Source organism: Mus caroli, unplaced genomic scaffold, assembly GCF_978045245.1.
Source record: "Mus caroli unplaced genomic scaffold, Mus_caroli_1 scaffold_15, whole genome shotgun sequence".
In the NCBI taxonomy this organism is placed as follows: Eukaryota; Metazoa; Chordata; class Mammalia; order Rodentia; family Muridae; genus Mus; species Mus caroli.
In genome coordinates, this window is record NW_028227270.1 from 7,250,370 (window position 1) to 7,275,627 (window position 25,258).

Sequence of the window (25,258 nt, forward strand, 5' to 3'; positions counted from 1 at the left end):
CTTCTGTAGGCTCATTAACAACCAGTCTCACGTATGGAACTAAAAGAAAAAAGCGGTTTCCATTGTGTTGTTACAAATGGCTATGATGGGGGGCCGAATATGTGGCAAGTATTATGCTGTGGCTTACCATGTGTGGTCTCTGCTCACCATGTCTTGGCAAAGTGAGCATTAATCCTGTTCTCCAGATGGGAAAACCAAAGTTCAATAATGCTCCCAAATATTCAGTAATGGAGTGTATTCCGAACCAAGACTAATGTGATGTCACAGTTTATGTCTTTTATTTTTTTCCAAGTATAAGATAATTACATCATTTCCTCTTACCCTTCCTTTCTCTAAATTTTCCCATATACCCTCCTTGCTTTTTCTCTCTCAAATTCATGGCATCTGTTTCAATTAATTAATGTTTTACACACACACACACCTAAAGCCAAGACAACCTACTCAGTCTGTATAGTGTTACTTGTATGTTTTCAGGGCTAACCATTTGGTATTGAATAGCCAATTGGTGTTCTCTTCCATGGGGAAGATTGCTTCTCCCATTTTCAGCATTCTTTAGTTGTCTGAAGGGTTTTAAAAATTATTATTATCAATTAATCTATTTATTTTTATTGATCGAGGCTCCCCGGGATTTTCTCTTCCCCATCCACATGAGCATGCCCACTGCTGTCCTCGCTCAGCTCAGGTTTTAGATAGTCATCTTTGTGAGTGTAGCTCTTGATATTCCTCGGAGACACAATATCACAACCAATTAACTCCCTCTTATAATCTATCCACCTCCTCTTCTGCAACGTTCTGAGCCTTGGGTGTGAGAGTGTCCTGTATACATATCAATTTGGACAAGGCTCCACAACTCTGCATTTTGATTGGTTTTTGGTTTTCTGTAATGGTCTTTGCCCATTTCAAAGAGAAGTTCCCTTGGTGAGAAGTGAGGACTATACTTACCTGTGAGTAGAAGAACAAATGTTTAGTTGTAGTTAGAGACTATGCTGGTGCAGCAAAGCATGGCTGTAGATCCTCTTTCAAGATCGACGACCTCACTGGTAGTTGGTTAGGCTTTCTGTGCCAGGCATGGTTTCCCTCTTGTGGAGAGGGTCTGAAGTCCTATTAGACAGCTGTTGATGACCACCAAGGTATGTGTGCCGCTACTGTACACATAGGGCTATCAAACCATGTAGGTGGTTGCTGTGGTTCACAGGTGTCATAACTAAGTAGAATTGTTGGTTGCTTTCCTCTTTTGGAAGTTGCATGGGAGTGTTTTGTTTTGTTTTGTTTTGTTTCATGAAAGCTAGTTGTCAGGAAGGCTTCTTTCAGGCCAGGTCCAGTACAGGGTCCTCTAGGCCCTGCGTCTGAAGTACATGGTGTCTTCAGCCATAAGGATTTACCTTCCGCCTTTAGGGAGCTGGGAAGGTGACCAAGGGCAATAGCAATAGATTGTAATGTTTGGGGAGTGTCTTAGGCAACTATGACTGACAACTCAAAGGATAGGCATCCCATGCCCAGTGCTGGGGTTTATTTGTTAAATAGTCTTTGGCACTTAGAAGGAGCATTGTCAGCCCAGATGAGAAAATTCCATTTAAATTCTACATGTGTACTTATATACTGGCTTATGTGTATTATAGGTATTTTAAGGTAGATAGTAGTATGATTCCTTATGGCTTTTAAAAAGACTATTATATTACTATTATATTACTCTCCTCCATTCTTTTTTGTTTTTGAGATAGGAAATAATATATCCTTGGCTGGTCTCAAACTCACTATGTAGCCAGGGATGACCTTGAACCTTTGTTCCTCTTGCCTATACCTCCTGAGAGCTAGGGTGACGGGTCTTCACCATCACAGCCAGCTTATGTGGCTCTGAAGATGGCCGGCAGGGCCTATTGCATGCTGAGTCAGCACCCTACGACCCGAGAGCTACACCTCAGCTCCTGTGTCATAATCTTGACTTTGTGTCCCCGACAGGACTTTTACAAGTCCTTCTTGATCCGCACGTGGTACAACACTGCTGCTGGAACAGAATGCAGGACCTTAGCTCCATTTGGAGATCCCAGAGAGGAGGAGGAGGAGGAAGCAAGGAGGGAGCACTGGGAGCAGCTGGAGGGAGCGCTGGGAGCAGCTGGAGGGAGCGCTGGGAGCAGCTGGAGGGAGCACTGGGAGTAGCTGGAGGGAGCACTGGGAGTAGCTGGAGGGAGCACTGGGAGCAGCTGGAGGGAGCGCTGGGAGCAGCTGGAGGGAGCGCTGGGAGCAGCTGGAGGGAGCACTGGGAGTAGCTGGAGGGAGCACTGGGAGTAGCTGGAGGGAGCACTGGGAGTAGCTGGAGGGAGCACTGGGAGTAGCTGGAGGGAGCACTGGGAGTAGCTGGAGAAGTATGTAAAGGCCCCAGATGAACTGTTTCCTCCCACCGCACAGAGGAGGGGCGCAGAGAGGAACACTTTGACGTCTCACACGCCAGAGCGCCAGACTCTTTAATAGCTTGAAATAAATGTGCAGACTCATTTCCCAGTCTTCTCCACCTGGCCATTCTGTTTATTTCCCTGCAGTTTTGAACATGCCGTTTGTTTCTAATTTGTATAACTATGTGAACCTCATGGGGTTTGGATGAGGCAAGGAGCTTCCATGCAATTAAGTGCATCTTAATAAAGTCCTGTGATAGGCCCGAAACTGAACACCAAACACCTTAAACCCACCTGCTGCGGCTGAAGACGGCAGCTCTGCACTACCCCTCGCCCCCTTTATGATTCCTCATGGTCAGGAAGAAAGACGCTAAAGACATTTTTCCCGTCTTTAGATTTCAATTAAAATTTCCTACTATGGTGGAAGGGAGATATCACATTCTGACATTTCTGCATGCAGGACATGGGCAGGTGAGAGATCCATGATTGCTGAGGGCACAGGTAGTTATGACACAATTATTTTTGGGTGCTTATGACACAATTTGATGAAACAGGCAAAATGGAATATCATGTGTGTGTGAGACATACTTCAAGGAAAAATCATTAAGGGGGTGTGTGTGTGTGTGTGTGTGTGTGTAGACATAGCCTTTTAGGAGATCCCTTTCTGACAGTCCTCCTTAACATTCATTCTGCCTCCCAGAGACTGCAGGCTCCACACTCAGTGAGAGCCTGAGAGGTCAGCATAGAGTGCTCCTGCACGCTGACGATTATATGGTCTCCTAGAGGTGGGACTGCAGAGGACTCTATGGAAGAAAATAGCTTTTCCTTCTGGCTAAGAGATGAGAAGAGTCACCCCATCACATCAAAGGTGCCATGTTCATCCGCCAGCAGTGGGGCCATGGCCATCCATCTGCAGTGTCACCAGCTCGGCAGCCCAGCCAGCCACATCTGGAAAAGTTGAGTGAGCTGCAGAGTTGACACACATTAAGGAATGTGTCCAACACAGCATACTGACACCAGGCTAACACAGCTTTCCTCATCCTATGTGTGTCAAGCCCAGGAAGTCGTTTGGAAGTTAACACTTTGAGGGATAGTCGGACAATGAGGAGACTCTGTATGTACTGTAAGCTAATAGCAATTCTTCGAAAGGAAAGAAGAGACAGATCCCACGGGTTCAATAGCACCCATGGGTGCTTCTCCAGATCCAGGAGAAGCCAAGAAGGGTCCCGTATGTGCACCCCAAAGAAAACTGAAGCTTTTAGTTGTGGTGGTGGCACATACCATTAATCCTAGTACCTGGGTGACAGAGACAGGCAGATCTCTGAGTTTGAGGTCAGCCTGGTCTACAGAATGACTTCCAGGACAGCCAGGACTACACAGAAAATCTTTGCTTCAAAAACAAACAAACAAATAAACATCAGCAGCAACAAGAACAACAAAACACACTGAAAAACCTAGCCCCTACACCCCCAAAAGAAGCTTTAGTTTCTCTTCCAACCAGAGACTGGCATATCACTAGTTTGTCTGTGTCTGTAATTATAACTATGTGCAGCTTCGATGGCTTGTGCTGGAGAGATGTCAGGACCTTCCCCAACTGTCCTAATGGTTCAGATTCAACTTCTCAACTCCTAACAGGCCCCATGAGTTCAGACTTCCCATTTATTTGTCTTTGTAGCTTTGATGGTCTTGAGGAAGGTGCTACATGGAAGATACCTCATATTCTAATTGAGCATCAGATAGGACTGCCTGGTTCAAGGAAAAGAGGTACGAAAGTTATCAGTGTTAGCTTTATCTTTTTTCCTTTTTCTTTTTTCGTTCTTTCTCTTTCCTTCCTTCCTTCCTTCCTTCCTTCCTTCCTTCCTTCCTTCCTTCCTTCCTTCCTTCTTTCCTTCCTTCCTTCCTTTCTCTCTTCTTTCTTCCTTCCTTCCTTCCTTTCTTCCTTCCTTCCTTCCTTTCTTCCTTTCTTTCTTTCTTTCTTTCTTTCTTTCTTTCTTTCTTTCCTTTTTCTTTTTGAGACAGGGTTTCTCTGTGTAGACTAGGCTGTCCTGGAACTTACTTTGTACACCAGGCTGGCCTCAAACTAAGCAATCCACCTGCTTACACGTTCACCAGTACTTCTTGGCTAATCTTTCATTTTTAAAGGAACTTCAGTCTTAGTTACAGGAAATCCCTCTCCAATGTCACCCTTACTATCCCTACTTGCACGTGGCTTTCTACTTAAATTTTCTTTTTAAAATTTCATTACTGAGGTGTGTGTCTGCGTGGAAAAAGGTAAGTGCCCTGGTATCTGTATAGAGGCCAGAGGACAACTATGTGGATTCTGAGATTAAACTCTGGTTGTCAGGTCTGTGTGGCAGGTGCCCTTACCCACCAAGCCATCTTGCCAGCCCTAAAATACTGATTTTTATCTCACACACACAGAAACTATTCTCTCCCTCTCCCTCTCTCTCTCTCTCACATTCTCTCTCTCATTCTCTCTTTCTCACATTCTCTCTCTCCCTCCCTCTCTCTCACATTCTCTCTCTCTCTCATTCTCTCTCTCTCACATTCTCTCTCTCATTCTCTCTCATTCTCTCTCTCTCCCTCTCTCTCTCTCACATTCTCTCTCTCTCATTCTCTCTCTCTCATTCTCTCTCTCTCTCATTCTCTCTCTCTCTCTCTCTCTTTCTCTCTCTCCCTCTCTCTCTCCTTTAAATAGGGTTTTATGTATCCCAGGCTGTCCTTGAGCTCACTATGTAGCCAGTGATGATGCTGACCTTTTGATCTTCCTGCTTTTACCTCCCAAATGCTGGGATTACAGGAACATGTCAGGTCTGGTTTACCAGAGGCTGTAGATCACACCCGGGGTCTCTCCTATGCTGAGTATTCTCAGCCTGAGTATGGATTCTGATCAGCCAGTCACTCTACCAACTGAGCTACATTCCCAAGAGAGATCATTACTTCCAGGAAAGCTCAGGGTGGTCAACTTCCATTCCCAGGGAACTGTAAGCCTTGCTGCCCAATGGCAGAAACCAGTGGGAGAAGTTCCAAATGAGTCATGTGGGGGGACAAGACCTCAGATCTGGAGCCTCTTGCACGGTTACCTGTTTTCTCACCATTATGTTTAGCCGACCAGCTGTGTGTGTGGTCCCCCAGGGCCACACTGTGAGGACAAAGATGGCTGAGTTCCTGGAGGTCTGAGCTTCACTTCGGACACCGATTTGGACATCAATCTAATGAAATGGTTTTACTTGAAGAGACTTCTCAGTGAAAGCAAGGCTGTCTTCCCTATACCATGTGGCCTCCAGCCTGAGGCAGGACCTACTGAAGTCTGAAAGGCAGGTCCTCGCTAGAGATCAAGGGTGGTCCATTTGACCCCAAAGCTTTGTTGTGATAAAACAAAAACCAAACACCTTATATCTGTCTCGTTGACTCCCACTGCTCCCATCCCGAATGACTACAGCTCTTACCTGCTGTTTCTGCTCCTTCTTCCTATGAATAAATAGTAGAGTTCTCAGTCTGAGTATGGGTTCTGATCAGGCAGTCTGGGTTAATAGTTGTCTCTACCTCTTTATAACATGAAGCAACTTAAAAACAAAAACAAAGGAACACACACACACACACACACACACACACACACACGAGAGAGAGAGAGAGAGAGAGAGAGAGAGAGAGAGAGAGAGAGAGAGAGAAATGCCTAATTGAGTAAAGACCTTATAACAACACAAGCCTGAAGATTTCAGTTTGATTCCAGGAAATTACTTAGTGGTGGAAGGAAAAAAACCTGACTCCACAAAGTTCTCCTCTCCCCAATATGCTGACTGCTGTGGCGTGTGGGCACCCAGTCCCCACCACACACAAAACAACAGCAACAAAGAACACAACAAAAAATCCTGCCTGTGATGTCACACTGTGCTGAAGATTAAGTGGGCTGGTCTATTAAAAGGCCCATGCCAGTACTCAGAAGGGCCTGGCTGTTGCTCACCTGAGGACCCATACAGAACTCTTACATGATGACAGGCAATGGCTTCTACACAGAACGAGTCCAACCTCATGATGCGAAAGCACTGAGTTCTTGACTTAAACCAGTAAAGTTCATGATATGTCGAACCAGGAAGCTCAGGACAGATGGGACCCTCCATAGAGCGAGCCCACCACTCTGCCTGTTCAATCCATCCCTGGAAGGAGGAAGCCCCCCCACCAAGCACTTCTGGGCAAGGGAACCCGCTGCACCATCTCACTGTCAGACAACTGCAGGCTCCGGATCTGTTGTACTTGGCTCAGCTAAAAGCCCCACTTCCAATTTTCACACTATCTGTAAACGTTTAATTCGAAAGGCTTTCCTATTTAATATCAAACAAGTGAGAAAAATTTTTTCCTCAGCTCATTAGTGCCTCGCCAGACTTCCACTGGGATGTGGCAGCAGCTAGAGTTCAGCTGTGTGGAGGCCTCGGTAGGATTTCTCAAATGGCTGAACGGAGAGCAATACATCAGCCTACTGAAATCTCGCATGCCATTTGGTTTAAATATTAAAGTTCCTTTGAGGTTAAGTATTAGAACCAGAAGGAAGGCAGGTTTGCAATCTGTTAGCCTGGCCTCCACATGCTGCTCTTGTCTCAGAGATACCTCCTTTCAGCAAGAGGGGTCACTGCTAGCCTAAAATCTCCCATCTCCATTTACCAAGGAGAGCTAGGCTTCTGCATGCTTACCAACTTTTGCCCCCGGGCCTGCTCAACCCACAGTCTAGACTGACAGACTGTCTAATGGACTATAACAGCAGCCACAAGTGGGAGGCACACATCATTTTAAATGTTCTGTAGGGATTTTTTTTTTTAAATTAAAAAAGAAACAGGTGACACAGATTTTGACGGAGTATTTGAAGTCAATATATTCAAGATATCACTCCATCAAGTCATCAATTCAAAAGGTAGTCAACTTTTTTTTTTTTTTTGTACTAAATCTTTGCCATCAAGTGTGTATTACAAACCTCTGTCTGTGACAGTCACCAATTGGCTGGACCAGGTAGGTGGAGGCTTTTGGTTAGATTATTTCTGCACTTTGCTTTCCATCCTACAACCATGAACCAGTACTGAAAACCCTAGCAGAAGAGGAGGAAGGGTCCCCAGAGGCTGCCTGTCAAGGGACCCTGTGAAACGAAATCTGTCACCAGAGTTCCTTTTGAAGTGCATTTGTTTGCAATAACTTTATAAACATGATTGCCCCTCTCCCTTTGTTTCACAGTTCGGGGGGTGGGGTGGGGGGAGTCGATTTATCTCTGACTGAGGCTGAGTAGTATTTTCTCAGCTGCAAATCATGTTAATTGGGCAGCAGATAGCTAGGAATGCGGAGTAAACAGACCTAATATCTTTAAGGCTTTTGATGGCTTTTCCAGGCGTACTGTAGATACTGTATTGAAGTGGGGAGCTGCCCCCACCTCCTCCGCAGGGTGACAAGGCCAGCAACTGTAGGGAGGTAGGGACATGAGACGATGCTAGCAGATATGATTCTTTGTTCTGTGCTCTGACACTCAGATATCTTGGTTCTTTTGGTCAGAGCAAGCACAGATTGGAGTTGTTGGTAACCGCTTTGTCTAAGAGTAGACAAGTGGAGTGGTGTTCAGATTGGGAGTGGGGGAATGTTCCGGAATAGGGTGTGTTGGGTACAGCACTCATTTCTTCTTGGGGGGATGGCTTTTATGCCAGTTGCTTCTCCTTCTACATTTCTGTTCCGTCAGCACACAGGGCATTAAGGGTTCGTGACAGGGCTATTTGCTTCGTCTAAAGTAGGTAGAGATTGCCACCTTTGGAAGTCACAGGATGCTGAACCATCCCAGCATCCCCACTACAGAACAATTTTAGGGATAGGTGCCTATGTAAGTGGAAGAGTCTGAAACTGGTTTCCAGAAAACCATGCTGCCTTGAGTCATGAGAACATCTTCCTAAAACCCTCGGGTGGGTGTAAAGCAGCTTGGTATCTGCGGGCTTGCAGCACTCCAGGACCTTGCTGGGTTTCCCACGCTTTTGCCAGTGTCTTCAGCAATGACCCCTCTCTCTGTTTCTCAAATTCAGGGGCTTATTCCACCTGCAGAAGACAGACCGCTGTATGTTGCTACAGATGATCTAATGAGGCACTCAGAGCCCCCACACTTCAGGAGACCATGGATTCCAAACTTGGGACCACACTAACCAGATCAGGAAGCACACGGCCAACACAGCCCGGAAAAGCATGTCTCTGTGTTTCCTTGATATCACTTGCTCCCTTCTGCCCTACTTCACAGTTGAAGTCGTGGTCCTCAGACTTGCAGAGAGAGCTCACAGATACAAACAGACTCCCAACCGCCCAAGACTGCATCTGTAAGCTGACTCAGGTTCTGTTCGTCAGTCTTCGACAAGCCACACTCTCAAAGCCCCATTAGAGGTTGGCTGGAGCGCTGTTGTTTCAGTGTTGTTGGGGTGAGGTCAAAACCAGTGTAACTTGGTGCTGTGCATGAAAAAATAGAAGTGTGATTTCCAAAATATGTTCTAAATAGGTTTCTTTCTGATCCAAGAGTAGTTAAAACAAACAAACAAACAGACAAACAAACAAACAATGTCAGAAAGCCCTATTCCCATCCACCTGCAGTTTCAAAGATCACCTTATGAGCCAGGCTTCCACCTGGACATACAGGGCAAGGTGTGGGCTAATGACGATGCCCCCGCTAGAAAGAATTAAGATTTTTGTACCGCTGTGAGCTCTAGTCTGGAGTTTTCCTGTACCTTCTATGAGGTGGTGGACACAGTCAGAGGGGTCAGAGATGAATGTGCTACCTGGAATCAGCCACCACTAGAGCAATGAGGTATGAACACCAGGCTAACCTGAGGGGCTGGCATTACTGCAGCCCTCCCTCTTCCATAAAGGGAGGACAGCCTTGGAAGTGGGCGGAGCAGGCCACAGGGCAAAGGTGCCCCAGAATCACAAGGCAGAGGACCACCAGAGTGAGGTGGCAGTAACGGAGGTGGACCTGGGACAGCTAATGTTCTTCAGAGATGTGAGTGCTAACACTCAGGACACCTGCTATGTGGCAGCCGCCGTGCTTAAGTTTTGGTCTTAAGAGTTTTAAATTCCGTTCCTGTAAAGATCCTATGGTGATTACACATAGACTGTTAAGATTCTCATTTTATACACAGCAAATATAGCTGGGACCAGTTAAGAAAGGCAAGGAGGCTGCCAGTCAAGTCTCTCTTCATGTGAGCTAGGCCTTAGCAATTCTACTGTTGTTCCCAGTGACAAATATTCCTACTACGCCTACCCTAGAAAATGTCAATTATATTAGTGTCTTTTAAGACTGCTCTAGGGGGCTGGAGAGATAGCTCAGGATAAGATCACTCTCTGTTCTTCCAGAGGTCTTGAGTTCAATTCCCAGCAACCACATGGTGGCTCACAACCATCTGTAATGGGGTCTGATGCCCTCTTCTTGGTGTATCTGAAGACAGCTATAGTGTACTCATATATAAAATCAATCTTAAAAAAAGAAAAAGACTGCTCTAATGCCAATTATCACAAAACAAAATTAAATTTCATTTTTTGCATGTTAAATTAGGGCAGAATAAAAAAAAAACCAGTTCAGTAGAAAAGGATGCACAGAACATGAAAGAATGAATGGGGGTGGGGGGCGCTAAGGGCAGGGGGAAGTTTAAGGGTTGAGGGGCGGAACGAAGGAGAAATTCAAATACATTTTGTTTAAAAATGTCATAATTATGTCTAACATGTTGTATGATGCTTTAAAAATAAAGAGATAGTTAAAAACAACAACGAAACAATAGCTCAAGTTCACAAGGAATCAACAAGTATGTAGTCACTACCAGGAGCTGTGAACTGGTACGGCTTAGGAGGGTAACTGGAAATTCTTAAAGACCTCCAGGTATTCATACATGTTGGTCTTGTGCTTCTGATTAGACTTCATAATTCGATTTATATGTATCCTATGGAAAAATAAAGGAATGTGTACAGTGCAAACATTTAAGCCAGAGATCTGAATACCCAATGATGAGGGAATATTTAAGTAAGTTAACACTAAGAGCTAAGCAGCTACTGGGGATCATCTTTTAGATGATAGAAAATTTCAGAATATATTAGAACATAAAAGCATGCCCTGAAACAATACACATTCTAATATTGTTAAGGTGTCTAGAGAGAAAGCCAGCTGTGGTGTGCATGCCTTGAATCCCAGTATTAAGGAGGGCAGGGCAGGAGGATCAGGATCAAGGTCAGGCTGGTTACATAGAGACTTTGTCCTGTGTAACCAGAAATATGTAGAAATGGAAATAAAACGGACGTGAGATGCACCACAGTGTCCTGTGATTTAAACCCTGCCTTCTAAAGTTCCCTCCAGTAACAGTGTACTGTTTTCTGTAAAGAACATGGATCGCCTTTGTGATATTGTCAATGAAGCTCACTTCAATGCAGTCCCAGACCTACGGGAGAGAATGTATCAGACATGGAAGCCTTTCTTTAAATCAAAGATTTAGTTATTCAAAACAATGCATGCACACCTTCACACACACACACACACACACACACCCCACAGTGTGTATTCTTTTATATTTATAGAATTAAAAAAAAAAACAAACAAACCAGAAGACAGAAACAGCTTATCTACAACACTAGAGTCAATGAGTGGTGTAAGATAGATCGTCTTTAGAGGTCACCGGAGGGAACTGCATTTACTGATCTAGAAAGAGTCCAGGACCAAATAAGGGTGGTGTTCCGAGACCATGTGGTAGTGAGTGCAATTGATTCTAAACCATCGTCTTCCGCAGAGCTTGGAAAAGCAAAGGCACAGCTGCTTCAAATATTCATTGCATCCTTCACTGGGTGCTTTCTTAGAACCTCAGTACGTCCGCAGACTGAGTACTTTCTATCGACCATGATATTGAAGTCCTTCATAACACTAGGAGGTAGATATATTGCTTTGCTATGGACTAGAAAACTGAAAGGTGGACACTTAAACATGGTTTGTCCCATGTCCCGTGGCTAGTGAGGAGTGACACCAATGTCTGAGCTGCTCATGGCTGACTCAAATGGAGATCAGTCAGCCTGCTATGAATGTCCTTCTTGGATTCTGGACACACATTCTCAGTGATGATTAACATGCCAGGTGGCTTAACTGCCTTATTTTTCTTTGTACTGTCTTTAATTTTAGTGATCCGAGCGAGGTGCGGCACTATCTTGCAGTTGTTTTTATCTGCATTTGACTACTAACACTGGTAACGGCCCTTTAGCCATCCCTTTTCTCATGAGGTGCCTTGTCAAGCCTGTTGCTAACTTGTCCACTAGAATGAACGTTTCTTCTGCTTTACAGCACTTCTGAATCGAGCTAGGCAATATGCTTGCCTTTGCATTACGGTCATTTTCCATGGCATACCTTGTTTTAACATCCTGCCTACCTTCCTTCCCCAAACTTCTTGGGCGGTTGGGGTGGATGTCAAAGTATCTGGAGCTCTGTCACCATCATTTGACTATGGTGGCATTAGGTAAGACTCAGTGTTTCACCTGTCTACTCTCCTTAATAGATTATTCTGGACTAAATCTTGAGCATCATAGTAATTTATCCATAAATATCTTGTCATGCACCACTGATTTAACAGTTTTCTCTATAATATGCAGTCACAATTTCATGATTACATATACAATCTTATTGTTTAGTGCATACAATATCCAGCTATACAGATTTTTCTACAAGCAGCTCATATTTTATTTTTGCATGTTTGTGCTTGTGAGCAGAATGTAAATAAACCATACACTCTACAACTCTCTGATAGGACTCTTTAGATCTTTAATGTGCGGTCCTACATTGCTTCATTGCTTTTTTTCATTTTTGCCATTTATTTAAGAATCAACTGATTTGTCAGCCAGATTTCCAATAGTCTGGAGTTTGGTTATTTCACACGTCATTGAACAAGTGTCATATTCTGTCCTGTGCAATATTGTCAGTTACATCCAGTTGATCAGACTTGTGTTATCTGACAATGCTCTCGGTGGGAGTAAAGGCCACCCAGGGCACACCATGTCTGCTTGCTTGCTTGCTTGTTTTGATATTAGTATAGTGAGAATCATTGCCCAGGTCCATCATCCTATCAGGGGCTGAACTCCAACTGATCCATATATTTTAATAAATCTATTTTCATATACGGATCCTTTTGTTTACTTAACATTTTGAGTGATTTGTAATACAAGGAAGTGAATGAAAATAGAGAGATGGTTTTATTTCTATTCATTTTTTATGTGATTCAGCCCCCCACTCAGCATATATATATATATATGTATATATATATGTATATATATGTGTATATATGTATATATACACATATATATAATGGATATCAGATTAGTAGCATATCCAACACTGTGTTAGGTACATGCTTTTAGCAATCTGGCAACAGAAGAGACAGTCCTAGCTTTATGGGGTTTTGTTTAGAAAGATGCTAAAGAAGACATAGCCCTTTCTACAGATGTCTGTGTTTAAGTTTCTGCTTTTACTAGTGGTAATACAAGATATTAAATGGCATTAAAAATAATCCTAAATTAGGAGAACTGAAGACCAGGAATTAGGAACAAGAACAAATATTTTAATGTAGAAATTGACCCACTTAATGTCTAGGCTCACAGAAATAATCCAACTTACTCAATGTTTATAAGAATTCAAATTCTACAAGAGTGAAAGCTAAGGCGACCACTTATTGTTGTATTCCTGGCATCTGATGCAACAACGCCTGACACATAGTAGGGACGAATGAGTGAACAAATGCCTGGAAATGCTTAAAGTCCAAAGACCTAATCACGAAATAAAAACCCTGCAAAGGAGACTGGTAAGTTGGGCCCGGACAAGCTGTCCTTTCAAAACTCCCACTGAAGCAGCGAACACCCCATGTGTAGGAAGATGGAAAGGAACTGGAGACCGACCAGAGACAGACTTGACTTGCTCCAGAATATGGAGCCTGACAGCCAGACTCACTGTTTGCATTCCCGTCTCTGCCTTTTGGTGAGCAGTTTCTGTTCCAAGCCGATTTTGTTTCTTAATTTACTCCACTATTTACGTCTAATGATTTAATGCGTCACGCCAATCTGGCCTTCGGGGTGCCCCTGACATGTCCTTTTTAGACAGACCTTTATAACATCGCCCCACAAACCAAGCAGACACCACTCAACCCAACAGGAGCCTCTCTCAGGTTGGGCAGTGAGGTTTCATATCTCACCCCAGAAACAGCCTTCTTCCCAGACTCTGTTTGGAACCAGTTCCCCCACCCCCACACCTTCTGTAAACTTGTCCAGACACGGGGAGCATCATTAGGCCGGGTCTTGCAGTCCTTCCACTGCTTGCAAACCAATCATTTATAGGCATTTGGTGTATCGTCTGACATCTGTTTGATGCTGGAGCTCCAGCTTCGGTCTCAATGAATCACTTGTCAGAGGGGGGCTGCAGTCTGTGTAGCTGAATTTCACACCTTTGGGAAGGCTGGCTGGGACCTAAGTGATCTTAGGTTTTCTTTCAAACAACCCCCAGTGTCCACAAGGAAGCAGGGAATCGGGGGCAGGGGGGTCGGTGTGCGGAGAACCTGATGGCTATTCAAGGCTTATTTTATTCTGTCCCTAGAGGGCTTCCAACCCTCCCACCCTGCCTCCTTTGGGGAACACCCAGCTCAGTCATCTCCAGGGCTGGAATGCTGCTATCCAAAGAGCCTCATGGGAATATCTGTGTAGAGTATTTTGAAAGGACCAGGAGGAGTAAGAGGTTTTAGAAAAGGGAACAAGGAAATTCTCCATTCTTTGAATGTCTACATCAGATAATTTCCCCCCTCCACCCAAGGTATCATTCGGTAGCTGCATCCACGTTGGTCACAATGACCTAGAACGTCAGGAGATGGAGGACAGGTCAGAATTAAGACTGGGTTATAAACCTGGGTGAGACCAAGATGGCATTCAGTCAAAAAGGTCCTTTCCTTTTTCAGAGCTCCCTGTGCCCTCACCACGTGTATATAGCAAGCTAACAAAGTATATACGGTAAGCAAATCTGCTTTGAAAACCACAAGGCCAACAATAGTGTCTTGTAAAGTGATTATTCATAGTAGCCTATGGAAATGCCTAAGGAAGGAAAAGAGGGAAGCTTGAGAACACTGCAGGACACTGGCCTTTTGAAACTAGGGTTCCCTGAAGAGGGTTCAGCACTCATGGAACAGAGATGGAGTGTATAAAAATGGGTAAGCTTTTCTCCACTCTTTGTAAGAAAGCATGATGCAAGACCCAGCATTGGCTGGCGAGATCCTCCTTCATGATCTTTGAAACTCTGCTTTGGTTTCACATTAGGAAGAGAACCTCCCAGGGTGGGAAGTTAAGAACCCCTAGGTCTGATGAAGCACTGGGGGCAAGGAGGGGGAGCTTTTCACAGAAGGGAAGGTTTTTGATTCAAAGAGAGTTAAGAAAGGGGAGGGAAAATGGATCTGCCATCTGAGGCTAAGTCCTACTGGGACTCTTGGCATGCTTCTGGGATAGTGGGAGGGTGGGGACGGGGCAGTGCCAAAACCTGGGCTCATCTGTCACTTCAGGCATCTGAGTTGGAAACATTTAGTCCAGAGATGCAAATCATTTAATCACACTGACTCAACGCTGACCAAAAGTTGTGCGCTCTTGGGAGTCAGGAATTCCCCTACAAGATGTGGTAATGCATTTCACAGCCTAACTTACTTCAGATCCTCCCGACCCAGGCTGCAGAACAAGGGAAGACAGAGAATCAGTATTACAAACAAGACGTATCCTCCCCCCAGACACTGAATTGAGGATTCCCAAGGGAGTATACTCCCAGCTCCACCACCCCACACATGCCCTCTCATGTTGGTTTGCTATATTAGCTCCGGTTAATGAAAACGCCTTCTAACACTGAATCAAGCCAGCTCGAATACTACATCTTCCACTTGAGTCTGAGTCTGCAATCTGGACAGGAAAGAGCACCCATTTGCTTCAAAAATCTTGTATTCTGTCCACACTTGCTTGGGAAGGTCTGAGATGATAGGGTGGCTGGCAAACTCAGAAAGAAGTGTGTCAAACTCGCTGAGCTTCAGTATTGCGTGTCAGGATAAGATGATGCTCGGAAGAAACACGAGCAGGAGTTTGAATCTTTCTTATCATAGAACTTCTCCCTTTTTTATTTCTCTTCTTTTACCCATCTATTTTTAATGTTCACTTTCCCATATCCATCCTTAAAGAATGACATATGAATGTACAGGGAGTCCATTAAGACCACAGATAGCCTAGGGGCATTGAAACCATTGGAAGAACAGTTGATTGCGGTCAACTTGCAGCAAGTGGCTTTCAGGACAGATGTTGGAGATGGTCCTTTGATTGAAGGATGACACATTCCATCCCTGCTCCAAGCTCCTCACTCCCTTGAAGGAATGGCTGCTAGGACAGAAAACCTTGCTCAAGTAGAACCAACTGGAAAAGACACTGGGCTTCTTTCTCTTTTAAGGTTCTTACAATAACTTCAAAAGACACACATATCAATCATTTGCTTTGGTTCAAGCAGCAGAACTTATTTTGAAGACTTAAACAGGCGACACAAAGTAAGCAGAAATCTGGAGCTTTCAAATGCTACGGCTGAAAAAAGTCAGTCTGGAAACGCCTGTTCTACTCAGCATTTATTTTCATTGCAAGACAGTGGAAATCATATAAATTGTGAATAGGGCAAGTTCTTGTTGCCTAGCAAATGCCCATGTGAGCCTGTCAACTTTTAAGTCTGGATAGAGTAAATCTCCATAGAAAGACAGGGCGATATGGCAGTTATCCAGCAACCAATACTGTAAACTATGGTAGATACAAAGTCTTATATAAATTAATTGCCAGTATAAAAAGAGGCAACCGCTTTAGCTAAGAAGGTACAAAAATGGGTCACTTCCATAAATATAACAAGATGCTAACTGAGGAAATACACAACAGACTGTTTTCCTATATCTTTGAATATGCAAACCAAGACACCTGTGGCACCTCACACAAAAGTAAGAACAAGACGCATGTCCCCGCCCCTTTCCCTCCTCCCCTCCCCCACCTGGGTTTCCCAAACACAGCAAATTCTAGGGTTACAGAGTCCAGGATGCCAAGAAGAAGCAGTAAGACAGCGGAGCTGCGACCTGCTAGACAAAGAAAGAGCCTTATTGACAGTTGTAAAGCATCAGGCGTCAGACAGAAACTTGTCAAAAACAGCTGTTGTTGGGTACTGATTGATAATGTTTTCATTCTGACGGCTGCGACGCCTCAGACAGTCTCGGGGGCTGTGGAGAAGCCCATCACTGGCGCACATGAACACACACAGACAACGGGAAGTCATTTAACAGATGGCAAGGAGCGTTCGGCCACAAGATCCTCAAAAGACAACATTCTGCATTTAATGAACTTGCAGGGAGAGCAAAGCCCGGAAAAAAATCATTCATTTATTTATTTTCATGGAAGATGAGCATGGGAAGATAAAATAAAAACAGGAATTGTGTAACTGCTCATGTGGATTAAAGGTTTGTGCTGCCTGTGGATCATCGTCACACAGTTTTAAAAATATTCAAGGATACTTTAGACAAAATGAATTATCATGGGTCCTTCGCTGGTCCATGCTATATATATATATATATATATATATATATATATATATATATGCTTAAAGAAGTGTGGGGTCTTTTTTATTAAAATCAATTTACAAGATGAAATCACAAATACTGCATTTGAGCACTGTGCAGGGTTCTGAGGACTCTCCTCTGGAGAGTCACAAGGTTTCCTGTCACCCTGTGATAAATATGGCATTACGTCTGTGGCATCTGGGTATCAGTCTATACTACCTAAAAATGACAGACATGTGTTTTTATTGCTTGGGCTTAGGGAGCAGTTTTCTATCATTTGGCCACTTAGTATTTTAATGAGTGGTCAAGCGTCTACAAGATATTCCAAAGGATATTTCATCTATGAACCTGAATATTCATAGATTAATCCTGATTTTAAAAAGGTCAAAGGTGCTAAATCTTACTAAAACTGTACATTTTACTCTAGGCAATTTTATCATTTAAATTAAGTGGAAAAAAATTAGTTTCAGACTGAGTTTATTTATCTGCTGTAGCCCAGCATACTCTAAGGGCACATTGACACCCCTGAAAATAGAGGTTTATAATAAAAGTACTGACAGACCTTTAACAACTCAATGAGCACACTCCCCTAAGTGACATTACCCTTTGATGAATAAATAACGGGGTTCCTTTTTGAGCTTCATCAAACCCATGCCAGCTTAAGTCCTAACCGTGAATTAGACTTTGGCTGCTATGTTTATTATTTGAAAAGCCATTTTCCAGATTTCATTCAAACATTTCTGATTTCTAGGAAAGGCCAATGCTTATGTTGCAGCTTGGTTTTATGCAGACCAATGACGCTAAAAAATATTTGAGAAGTTCAGATTCAAATCAGTGATGCCTGTTCTTGCCTAAATTGGTTCCTACTCCCTTAGCTAGGATGCCCCCCTCCTAAGGCAGGCGACACGGTTGCAGGCAGGATCAAGCAATTCTTCCAGGTCTACTTTCTAGAGTTTTTCAGAGCCAGAGAAGATGATGGGGTGAAGTTTTGGGCTGCCATTTTTCACTCAGCCTACAAAGTCAATATCCTCACACACACAAGAAAATAATATGAAAACCAGATGAGATAAAATAAAATGTAAAAAAACTCCAACCCCTAAGAGATCACGGAAATATCAATGGCGTATACATCGTGTGGAGTCTCAGATCGAATCCTCCGATCCCAAGTCCAGAAAAGTTAATGAAGCCACATGAGCCTTTCTGAGGTCTTCAGAACGGGTCTCATTTCTCTGAGTTCCATCCATGTTAGCACAAAGCAGAGAAAAGATTCTTAGACCAACAGGAAGAAGAGACATGCGGTGAAGATAATTAGTGGTAACCAGAGAATCAATTCTCTCTCAGTAGTGTGTACTTGACGTTAATGCCGATGATAATCCACCTGACTTATCAGAATAGTCACGTTAACAGAGAGATGAAAGTCTGAAATAGCTAGAGGCAAGTAGATACCGAAGCCGGGCCAGTCTCGATACCAACATGGAATCAGGATGGGGAACGAACACGGTGGGTTCAAGGCTTTCCCGGAACTTCTGTGTCAGGTCTCACATTCTCATTGCCTCGTGGTCTTTTTCTTCTAACAAGTTTATGAGCTGGGAGAAGCTGTCCTTCAGTGTGTCCACATCATCCAGAGAGCAGGGCTGTAGAATCCAGCGCTTTCCACGTGCCAGTGGTTCAAGTTCAAAATACTTTTTGATCTGAAGAGAAAAGGAGAGATGTGTTAACAGCTACATCAGAACCTTTTTCCTATCAAGATGCTAAGCGGTGAAAGGGGCGGGGTTGTTGTGTATTAAGTGGAATTTATATGCACTGCCGGGCATGGCTGAGACTCTCAGTCTGTAGCCGGCTTTAAGGGGGTTATATGGTGTAACCTGGTGTAACCTGGTGTGACCTGGTGTAACCTGGTGTAACCTGGTGTAACCGTTTTCTTTAGCTGCTGTGGGTGACCTGCCTGCGAGCCACCATTCCAAACTTTACACTCAACCACATGGGAGTTCTTACGAAGTCTGAGAAAGAATTACAGGTACCATGGTGCAACAATGAGAACACCTCACAGATTCCATTCACTCTAACCACTGCTAGCAACCTAGCGCTTGCCATCTCAAACTGCTGAAAAAGTATGGATCCTATAAACCTCTTTTATTTTATTTTATTTTTTGGATCCTATAAACCTCTTAAGACAGTTGTCTGGAGTAGGAAGCACATAAACAAACAAACAAACAAACAAACAACAGCAACAAACCCCCAAAAAACTAAAACCCGAAATCAAAACAAAACTAATAAAACCTCACTGTCAGGGACCTTGTATTCTCTTACATTTCCCTTGCATTTCTAGTGGACATTTCTGAGGGCGAGGAAGGGATCTTCTGGAAGAAGGCATGGGAGCTACAGGTACAGATGCTCAAGCATACACAGACCCACTTACACAAAGTCATGGGGTTGCACAATTGCACAGCATTTCTCGGGTCTGCTCCCACCTCTTTTGGTCCTGGACTTGCTGGGCATGGAAGATCCAACCCCCGAGTGAATCAGTTTTACACTACCAGGGTTCATAAAAACACTTGTGCTCTGCTCTGAAGGGATAGAGTAAGGTAAGGAGTTCTTTCAGCAACTCACTCATTCACACACAGTAGGCTGAAGTAAAACTTTGTCCTTATCACTAAGCAAGGTTTCTAGAAAACCTCTTACTACTCCCAAATGTTTTGTGCCGCCATCAAAAAGACCAGCCAACTGTTACCAGCAGAAACACCTGTCCAGGCCAGCTCTCAAGAGCAAGGAGATAGATCCAAGACTATAAAGATCTTTGTCCATGGTATTTGTCTTTTGTTTGTTTTTGCTATTTGAAACGGGGTCTCACTATCCCTGACTGGTCTGGAACTCCTGAAACTTGTAGCCAATCCTCCTGCCTCTGACCCAAAAGTACTGGAATTACAGGTGTGTGCCGCCATGTTTGACTAAAAACGACCAAATGTGGTATACTAATTTAGAAATGAAAATAAAGCTGAGGGGTCCATTTAAAAGTTGCACAGAGTCAAGATGGGCGGCGGTGTGGTACACACCTTTAATCTTGGCACTTGGAAGTCTGAAGCAGATGCATCTGCACTGACGCCAGACTGTTCTACACAGTGAGTCTCAGGCCAGCCGGGAAGACACAGTGAGACCCTGGCTCAAAAGGAAAAGCCAACCAAAATAAAACAAAACAAAACAAAACAAAAAAACCCCACAACCTAACCCAACCCAACCCAATCCAACCAAACCAAATCCAACCCAACTCAACTAAACCAAACCAAACCAAACTCAATCCAACTAAACCAAACTAAATCAAACCCAGCCCAACTAAACCAAACTAAACCAAACCAAACCAAACCAAACCAAACCAAACCAAACCAAGCCAAACCAAACCAAACCACACAGGCTAATCCTTACAGCAGAATTCCAGCTAATGTGACGACAATGAAGAGGTTAATGATCTCCACGTAACTGTTCACCTTTCAGATTTCTGACAGACATAAAATCTAGTGAGTTCTAGCTTGTTTATCACACAGGCACACTTGGAAGAGAGCAAAGATGGCTAAAGGAAGGTTTCACTGAATCCTAAAATGAAGGAAACAGAAGCCACGAAGACAGGGTCGTCACCAGACAGAGGAACCCAGTGGCGATAATCTGACAAATACTGCAGAGTAACTTGAGATTTTCGGCACTGTAACCTAAGTGGGCACCTAATTGGGCCACAGTCACCCAGCTGGCATTTGAAGGATTCCATACACTTTACAATATAAGTCTTAAAACAAGATTCAGATCCTTAGATGCTGGCAAACCTCGAGTTTCTCTGCTGCCAGAACACAGCTTTGCACCATTAGAGTTTCGAGTTCTTAACACGATGCCTGAGAGACTATCTAATCCTAAATGCCTTCAGAATAAATTTCAATTTTGTTTTCTTATCCTAACACGACTTCGGGTTATTACAATAACCCAGAGTTACTACAATAAAACTTACTGTCATGTTAGCTTATTATCAGCATGTTTTTATTTTTATGTTGATGATCATTTTAAAGAACAGTGTTCAAGTTTGACTAACACGAATGATGACTTTACATCCGAGTTTCCTTTAGAATGCAAAGAAGTGCCCCCAGGATAGGGGGAATCGCCATTCAAGATTGTTTTCTTATTAAGAGACAAGTTCTAAATATGAACCTAAGTCTTTTGAAACACTTTCCTGCTGCGTACATGTCACGGTCAGTTGGGAAGTGCTACAAGGAGGAGTGACATCAGAACGCAGCTGCCTGGCAACCTGTGGTCATTTAGCTATTTTCGGGATAGTCACAGAGTGGGCATTCGTCGGTAGCCATGTGTCCACCCTAGAGATAGAAAAACAAAGCCACCGAAAGCAGCCACCCTATTTTAGCTCTGCCACCCGAGCCCGTCCTCTTTCAGGCTTGGTGGGTGAGCTCCATGTCCCGATTCCATTATTCACACGTTGAATCCACCACACAGACTTTTTATAACAGAAGGCACGGTGGTTCCGTCGCTGCTAATGGTTGTAGCAGCTGTTAAACTCCTGAGACATCACGCGTCACACTTTCTCAGGGCTGGGCATGACCATCACATTTCCTTCAGTAGTGAAGCCCTAAGACAGCCTTCCTCAGTTCCAGGGATACGAGTTTGAGTGTGAGGATGTGGGCTCGGTGACTTACCCTCACTTCCCTTTAATGTATTTTACTTTCAATTTCTGTGACTAAATGTTTAGAAGGCATGTGCAGCTCCTAACTCGAATCACTGGCCTTTCCTTCTTTAACACCTGCAAACTTCCTCTTACTTATAGTGATAAACTGTCTGCTTCCTGGTTTTGTTATGAAGGCATGTATGGAGTATGTATGTGCCCACGGGTGACCTAGTTTTCTCTCGTATACTTTGGTAAGTCCAGGTGGGGGGTCAGTGGGGGGGGGATGCTAGAGCATGGCTTACTTTGTGTTTTACATGAAATAAATTTAGGTTCTGAGCTTGGCTATTTATAAACAGAGCTCTGACCCACATGAATGTGTGGTTAGACATTAAAGACAGAGTCAGGGAGGAACAGGGTATCATGTGGGACTGACCGTGCCGTCCACCAAACTACGTCATCTCTCATGTTGGAGAATTAAATGCCACAAGCACCCGTTGGTAATTGCGAAAGCTAAAGATGTTATATCCCATCCTCTGATGCCTAAACATCACCCTGGTGGACCTGGCCTGTTGAGAACTGTCTACCTAGCCCCTGTGGTGCCTTTCATAACTGCCTGGGGCCATTGATAGAGGCTGAGGACTTCTTTCTCCAGTACTTCCCCATATCTAGGAGAACCACATGTGTTTCCTTTGTGAAACACTAACAGACTTTGAGCGGCTTTTCTTATGTCTGTGGATGGCTATGATGGCTTGTCGTGGAGGGCCTCAAGCGCTCTATGGAACTCTGGTAATTTAGATCGTACAGGCCGGCTTCCTGAAAAATGTCATTCAGTCACCTGTCATCCCTTGTGCAAGACTGAAGAGGCTTCGTAAAGGCTGCAGAGGTGCGCTGGGACAAGCCACCCATGCAAGCGTGCTGTCTGTGCTGACTGAGGAGGTAGAACAGAGGTCTGTAAAATGGCGGGACAGAATCCCTAGCAGAAGCAGCAACAGCTTGGCCGCAGCTCTGTCTCCCAGCTGGGATTGCAGGCTATCACCCCAGGCCTGGGATTTTAAAGATCATAAACGGCCAGTTAGTAACATGCAGGACTTCTCATTCATCCCTGCTCTGTGACTATACTTCAACCAGAAGCAAGAAAAACAGCTGACTCAAATAGAAGGTGATAGGGTTATTCAGATTAGCTCCTTTGTTATGGGAAACGATTTGATGAGCATTCTATTAGGGGGCTACTAAAGAGCCTTGAGAAATAGGAGTGTATTCTTTCTCATCTCTGAAACCTGGCATGGTAGGTCAGCTGTTAATACTGTTGACAGAATGAAGACCTCAGAACCAGAAAGCCTGGAGAATGAACTACAGCCTGTGCCTGGTGTGGTGGTGCACACCTTTAGTCTTGTCGATCAGGAGGCGGAGGCAGGTGGATCTCTATGAGTTCAAGGCTAGCTTAGTCTACCCTGAGAGTCCTGGCTCACTTATGGGCTACACAGAGAGGCTTTGTCTCAAAAAAAAAAAAAAAAAAAAAAAAAAAACAACCAAACAAAAAAACCAAAAACCAAAAACTGCCGCCGTCGTGGGACTTTGTATATAGATGCGCAGGTTAGTTGGGAACGCAAGCGAGTTAGTGATCGTGATGGAACCCTTTGTTGTTTTCCTATAGCTTTAAACACGTGAACTGATTACCATGGGTGGCTTCTTTTGCTGTTCTAATCTGGAAACAAACTCTGGGCTTACATATGCTAGGAAAGTCCCCCAGCCCTGAGCTGCACTCATCCCTTAACAGTGGTTTCTGAGATAGTTAGGGATATAGGATCTTAATCTCTTTGTTCCATTTTTAAACAGTCCAGAGGACCTGTGTTGACTGCAGTTTTGTCCAGCCTTTCCCACCGCTGCCTAGGAGGAAATGGGAGTTTGTTCATCTCTACTTCAGCCCCTGGCTTTCATCTCTTCATCTGCTGTTATGACAGGGGAAAGAAACCTTTTTTAGTGATACTTGTAAATTTCCTCCTGAGTCACATGTTGGGGGCTGTTGGTACCAGGACTAGCAAGAGCTGACCCTGTGTCTTCTCTTTGCAGCTCTGGGGATGAAGACGTCGAACTACTACGGTAAGTCATGAAATCAGCAACCCTTTGCAGTATTCTTATCCCCCCCACCCCCTCCAAATCTTCAAATGCAACTAACCGGTCTTTTTCTTTTCCTTCCTAGGGTCAGCTGCTAAACTATTACCCATTGAGAAAACACACCGTTGTCTGTGTGCTTGCTAAGGGGTTTATCTAGCTCTGCTGCCTTGATTACAGGAGCTCCTGGCTTAAATTGGTAACCCTCCCCAGAGTCAGAGAGAGCTGTGCCCGTGCGCTCCTGGGTAAGTCTGGAGATAGTGGTGGGACATCATTAAGATTCTTCAGAGTATACTGTTGGCAGCTTGTTCAAAGAAAGGTTGGTCACAGAGAGCTGAACAGCTGTCCTTTGAGTGTACTGCTAGGAGGATCTTGAAATCCTTAGAAAGGCACTACAAAAGTCATTAAGGACATAAATAAACAACACAATCAAAAATCGATACGCAACATTCGCAATGATGCTGCACAGAACGGACACTAACTTCTTATTGAGTACTAACATGGGGCAGAAAGTGACTACTGATGTGTCCCCAATTCAGTGTTGCTATGGGAGTACAAACAGAGAGTGGATGCTTGCTTTCTAGAGGACTGTGGGTAATGTGCTCACAATAGATACAGCATCTTAAGGAAGCTCATATTCAGTGCAGCTGCCTGACCTTGGAAGGAGCACAAGGCAGACAAATGACATAAGGTTATTACCTGTGAGTAAGCCTTGCCTTTGTTATAAGTCTCCTTCCCAAGCCAGTAACCTCTGTTGTGTACAGGATGTTGTTACACGTTACAACAATAATTATATAGAAACCCAGTTCCCATTGCATAGGGAAATTAGCATGCCCCAGAATGGCTCAAGACAATGATCTCAGCTCTTTGTAGTGAGAAGTCAGAGCTGATTGGCATTACCAGATGTGCTTAATCTGCTAATCTAGAAGTAGAGCACAAGCTACCTCTATTTTCTAATATGCCCGAGGGGCTTGTCTTATTAAAAAAAAAAAAACAAAACAAACAAAACCCTGCTTATTAGGTCATCATGCAAGAGGCAAAGGTAGGTAGGTTGCTTCTGGTCTCCTCAGATTGACGGAAGAGACTTAGTGTTCTGGTAGTTGAAGCTCCTCCACTATCCTTGCAGCATCTGACCTCGGCAACCTCCAGAAGAGGACATCCTCTGGAAGAGCAAGGCAGCCATCTCTCCACAAGACTCTTTTTTTTTTTAAAGATTTATTTATTTATTATATGTAAGTACACTGTAGCTGTCTTCAGACACTCCAGAAGAAGGAGTCAGATCTCGTTACAGATGGTTGTGAGCCACCATGTGGTTGCTGGGATTTGAACTCCGGACCTTCGGAAGAGCAATCGGGTGCTCTTACCCACTGAGCCATCTCACCAGCCCCACAAGACTCTTTTTAAGGTCGGGTTTTGCTTGGTAGCTCTGGCTTGCTTAGAACTTGTTGTATAGACCAGGCTGGTTTCAAACTGTAGAGATCCAC

General features: G+C 44.0%; 1 protein-coding gene across 1 annotated transcript in view; it reads right to left on the bottom strand.

The window, feature by feature from the left end:
- Window positions 1-16,808: 16,808 nt before the first annotated feature.
- The window catches only part of Arl15 (ARF like GTPase 15), a 360,845-nt gene continuing 352,395 nt past the window's right edge, over window positions 16,809-25,258 (bottom strand). Inside the window, exon 5 of the mRNA XM_021180362.3 lies at window positions 16,809-18,696. Coding sequence (XP_021036021.1) covers window positions 18,544-18,696 — 153 coding nt within the window. The 3' untranslated portion in view covers window positions 16,809-18,543. The remainder of the gene's footprint in view (window positions 18,697-25,258) is intronic.